At 41.0% G+C, this 5,531-nt stretch overlaps 1 protein-coding gene across 1 annotated transcript in view; it reads left to right on the top strand.

Annotated features, from left to right (window-relative positions):
- The window catches only part of PEPD (peptidase D), a 221,878-nt gene that overhangs the window by 58,939 nt on the left and 157,408 nt on the right, over positions 1-5,531 (top strand). Inside the window, exon 7 of the mRNA XM_006016614.2 lies at positions 665-709. Coding sequence (XP_006016676.1) covers positions 665-709 — 45 coding nt within the window. The remainder of the gene's footprint in view (positions 1-664; positions 710-5,531) is intronic.

Here is a 5,531-nt window from a genome sequence, read left to right as displayed (position 1 = left end):
CCCCCCCTGGCGCTCTGCGTCTGGCTGCTGGGGGTACACTTATTAGAAAAGGTTGAAAAAACCTGGTCTAGAGTTGCATGTAAGGGGCAAAAAGGCAAAAAGTCCACATATTTGGGAGGTTGAGTTGAGATGGAGCCTTTCATATTGCAAAGAGAAGTCCTCTTTCAAATTTTTCTTTTAAAGTTTATCTTTAAGCCAGAGTTTGTTTGCCCTAATACTAGTTGTGCTTGTGAAGATAGGAAACCTCTAATGGACTTGGACAGTAAAAATGGCAACTCATTATTTTATCGTTCTTCAAATATGTTTGAAGGGTAGTATTGATAAATTCTATTTCACGTATTTAAGAAAAATTGTTCCTAGGTAGTGTACATGTGTACTGTGACCCTGATCATCTATTTAAACAAATACTTAAATGTACATATATCATTAATCCCATTGCTTTGAAAGAGATTCTTCACATAGGTGATAAGAATGTTTGTTTGCAGGACTGGGCCTATTCTGTGGTTTATAAATTGTGATGCATATGTATTTAGTAATTAAAATTTCTCAGGGTATCATGTTATCAGCTGAGATGCTATATGCCATACTTTAAAAAGTAGGCTTACAAAATTCACAATATTAATAGTGTTAATTCTAATGTGTTGTTTTTTTTTGTTCATATTAGATTTATTGTGAACAACAAGATTCTTCATCCTGAAATTGCAGAATGGTAAGTAGCTTGTACCTTTTCCTAATCCTTGTTGCGACTTGTTTTATTTCTCCCAGTGAAAGCTGGTAATTGTCAGTTCACTGTAGAGCCTTTTTTTCAGTAGGCCGGTCAACAGACCCTCTAATTTACTGTTTGACAACTTTTTTTGGTATTAGGTAAGAAAGTAACATGTGAAAGATTTGTTTTTTAGTTAAAAAAAAAAAAAAAAAAAAAAAAATCAGCATGTTCTTTTTAGCATGAGATGAACAACAGTTAAGTAACACTTCTGAAGACCTACCAATAGTTACTGGTTCCTGCTGCATTACTGTAGAACATCTTTACAGTAGGGTATCAAAGACGCAGCTCACAGAGCCCTATTGTCTGACCTGCAGTGCTGCCTGTCAACCCACAGGCAGCATGTGGGGTGTGACATGGCTCTGTGCGCTGCACATGGAGCCCGTTCCAGCAATTCTGGCACCATGCCACAAACAGCACCCACTCTGGTGCAACTGCTGCGTGCAGCACAGCCTCATAGCTGTACCACATGTGGCATCTACCCCAGCTGCACCAAGACACTCCAGCATGTGGGGCCAGTCTCTGAGTACAGCCCAGACTGTGGACTTGCCCTCTGGACACTTTAGAGCTTACAGTTGATCATATGAATATGTAAAAGAAGTAGTCATAATTAAAGTTATTTCAATTCATTTAAAATATGATTATAACAGGTTACAATTCTTAAATGTCAAGTCATTATTACTTTCTTTAGGATTAAATTCACAACATTAATTCTGATGAATTCCTTTGTTCTTATAGATAATACAATGTAATTTTAGATTAATTCTACTGTAATTTATCAGAAATTAATGCCTACCTAATATAGCCAAAATTATAAGGTGTTAATAAATGTTAACGTTGACATCTATTCAATTGGAAAAAATCTCCATTAAAAACATTATTTAATTAATTGCAGCCCTTCATGATGTGCTTATATTATGTTCATATACTATTTTGTCTTAGGAAATAGTTATGTTGTTAAAGTTATAGCACCTAACTAGTTCTGCTATTTTAAGCCAGCATTGTTAACATTATCCTAAGAAGCATTTTACAACTAAGGCTTTCTATTTTTTCATTTAGCAAATTAATTGAAGGTGCAGCACAGTGGAGTTTGCTAATTAAACAGGTTTTTAACTAAGCACTTAAATTATATTAGCTCGGAAATGAGAAAACAACTCTTTATTTAAGAGAGATTACCTGCCTGTTCAGAATCTTTAAAAGTAAACAGGAAAAAATATGCACTGCATCATAAGATTGTAGCTATTGCATTACATACTACCACACATTGCTCTTATAGCTTGCATTTAATTATAGTAAGCAGTACTTTATTATGAATAGTCATCTTCCACATGGTAGTTTTTGTACCAAAAAAGCGCCATGTTGATGTTGATTAGGGATTTAGTTTGGCTAAATGATCATCTGATATTTCAGAGATACTTTGACAAACTTAATTGTGGTTGCTTTATTTAGGGGACTGTCCTTTCAAAGATCTAAGTCCCTGTGTCCCAGTACACCAGGGATCAAGAAGCATTTGAGTAGGTACACTGAAGTCAATGCTCACAGTTAAGCACTTGCTTAAGTGATTTGGATCAAGGCCAGGATACTCAGAGTCTTAATTGAATTAATTAATGGAACCCTTGGCCATGGTAGTGTTCACAAAACAGCGTCTAAAATGTTTATTCTGAGACCTGAAAATCATCTTAGAAAGTAATAAATATTCAAATACACCTCTGGTTCCTACATTTGGTTAGCTACGATATTACCTGGGGCCATGACCTATGGGCCAGAAGTGACTAATTATACATCAGGCCATGGCCTTATACGAGAACACCCTTTCCAAAAATTCCATTTATGAGACATGCTCTTTCAAAGCATGTGTTGCTAACTGTTGTAGCCAAAATATACCCATTAATGTGTATATGTTAACAAGAGGTTGGTGTAACATTTTAAAAAGCTTTTCATAGAATTAAAGAGCAGGAAGGGACCTCAGAAGACATCTAGTGCAATCCCCCCTGCTCAGGCTCATCCCTATCTAAATTATTTCTGACAAGCATTTTCCTAACCTGTTTCTGAAAACTTTCAAGGATGGGGATTCTATAACGTCTAGGTAATCTGTTCCAGTGCTTAACCACCCTCATAGGCTCTGGACAGGCCTTCATTTCTACCAGTAAGAATTTGCCAGTAGAAGTATAACCTGGAAGTTGGAGTGCACCTCCTCTGAGATGGAGATGGAGAGATACAAAAGCAAGCTCTCAGACTGGGGGTTCCTCTTCTCAGCTAACTGATGAGAGGGGGCAATTCCTCCATGGTGAAAACGCTCCCAGTTTCCTCCCCCCTGCTCCTTGCACTCCTGTAGGCTGACCCAGAAGAGTGTGGGGGGAGGTAGGAGTATTGTGCTGCAGCAGAAAGCCTCCCCCATTCAGTTCAGGGAGACCTGCATCCACGATATGGCTATCTGCAGCCCCCAGCCTGCCTCCTGGTAGAACAGGAGGTGTGTTGGGTGTGGAGGGGATGATTCTCACATGGCTGCAAGGTCACCCAAATGCAGAGAGCCTTGCAGCCTAGAGAATTTTCTTCCCATCCTTCCCTCCCACCCCCACATCTCCCAGTAAACCCAGAGGAGTGCACTGGCCAGGGGCTCTTTTCCTGTGGTGGGACAGGCTGTAGAGGTGTGTGGGGAGGGGGCATTATTCCAGAGCTTGAAACCCTTCCAGTCCCATACCTACCTTCTGTTTTCCTCCTTTGGGTTGAACTGGTGGAGTGCACCAGACTGGGGCTATTCTCCTGAGGTGGGAGCTCTTTCAGGGAGTCAGGAGGGCTCCCACCCCAGAAGAATGGCTTCCCTGTCATTGGCCCCCTCAGAGAGAGGCAGGACAAGGGGCAGGGTCTCCACAGGGTTCCCTCACAGCTTGCCCTTGGCTGGGCTGTCAGGGAGCCAGCCCTGGAAGGATGGAGGGCGAGGTGGAGGACTATCGGATATCAGGTGTCCTCAGCACCTGAGAGAAGTGTACAACCGTTCAAGTTTAGTGTGGGAAGAGAGGTCTGTCTGGTTCAAGGGGGTAGAATGGTCTTGCAGAACAGCCAATTTTCTTTTTCAAGAAAGTCCTTGTATATCCTCTTTTTGTGCTAGGAGTAAGGTTTTCTCCTGGCACAGATATAACACCTGTACATGGCCATAACTAGTTCTTCCTTATATCCAGCCTAAATTTCTCGTTTCAATTTTGACAGTGCTGTTCTTTCTTCCCCCCATTTTTATGGAATTGAAAGAAAGCTACGGTCTTTCCTCTTCTCTCTGGACCCTCCAAAATGCTGGATTAAATGCTGATTTTTTAGAGGCATTGCTTTAGCAGGGATGCACAACCTTCGGCCTGCAGGCCAAATACAGCCTGCGGAGCTGGGCCATGCCCACTCCCTCTTCCCCCCAGCAAGGTCAGGTTGGATCCAGGATGCCCTCTGCCCCACTTTGCATGGCTGCATGAGGCCCTGCTGCAACTGCCCTGTGCTAGATTGGGACCACCAGCTAGATCCTGTCCATGGATGGCCTGGGCACTAAACATCCAGCCTGCCAGCCAGAAAGGTTGTGAGCCCCCTGCTCCAGAGCAAAATTTGAATCCATGCAAGCTTTAGATGTGAACCAGCATTGCCCTGCTCCTTAGTGCCACATTGGCACTTGAATCTGTGGTGATGTCAAGATTATTAACATGGAGAATCAGGTAGTCATATGCATCTATAATAAACTAGCTGACTAACAGTGTAAGAACACCAGTGGCATCTGGTATTTGCATGTGAACCCCGGTAACATGATATTAGGAATCAGAGCCAGCATTGTACTAGTACAGCATTCCTGATGTGACGCAAGATAACTTCAAGCTTAGCAATCTATCAAGCTTATTGACTGTTAAACTTTTTCTCTTTTCTTGTCCCCATGAGTCTTGAGATTCAGGAGATAATTGGCTGGGAGAGAATTTGTTGAATAATTCAGATAGCTTTGTGTCCTCCTTAGCTTAGGAAGGAGACTTGAACAGAGTTTCTGAGTATATTTAGAGAAGGCTAATGTGTGTCCACTGCATGGTGTAGTCTTTCTGGAATGTAGATGTTCTGTTAAATATTTGTTCACCAAGGATTTGTTCAACTTAACGAATGCAGAATTATGGATGTGACCTGTCAGTTAGATGGGTTTGTGACTTCCATTTAAACCAGAAGATGAATTCTTAAAGTATATGCTATTATCAGCTACTCTCAGCAATATCAAAAATATATGAGGGCAATAGTTCTTAGGTCCTTGAAATTACAGCATTGAACTCAGAGGTTGGGAGGGGAAGATCCTTGACAGAGCGGGGAAGGAGAGGAGCTACTTTTTAAGAGTCAACTAAAAATTGCCTCTTTATAAAATTGTCAGTAATACTGTTTACCCAGGGTATTGGCATTAAAATATGTCAACAGGTCGCTAGCTGAAAATTGGTATGCCTCTTCTAAAACTCCAGTGCAACAACATTATGTAGTTTAAAAGAAGATTAGGTAGCAGAAATCGAGTTAAGGTTTATTTCTATTTTCCACTCTTATTTTCTCTGACTTTTTGTTTAGTTGTTTTCCTTTTATTTTTCCCCCGGAGGGTGCTATGATTATTATTATTTTTTTTTACACTGGGAAATTCTAGTCCCATGTGTTCCATTGTTTTTCTCCAAAGAGGCTTGAAGGGTCTTGTAGTACAATGGAGGGTCTTTGGAGGGTGCAAGGAGACACTGATACAGGAGAGGGATGAGTGAGAAGTTAAATGGTGGTTTTCTGG

The sequence above is a fragment of the Alligator sinensis genome, unplaced genomic scaffold (assembly GCF_000455745.1).
Source record: "Alligator sinensis unplaced genomic scaffold, ASM45574v1 scaffold170_1, whole genome shotgun sequence".
Lineage (NCBI taxonomy): Eukaryota > Metazoa > Chordata > Crocodylia > Alligatoridae > Alligator > Alligator sinensis.
This window is presented reverse-complemented; position numbering and strand designations above follow the sequence as displayed.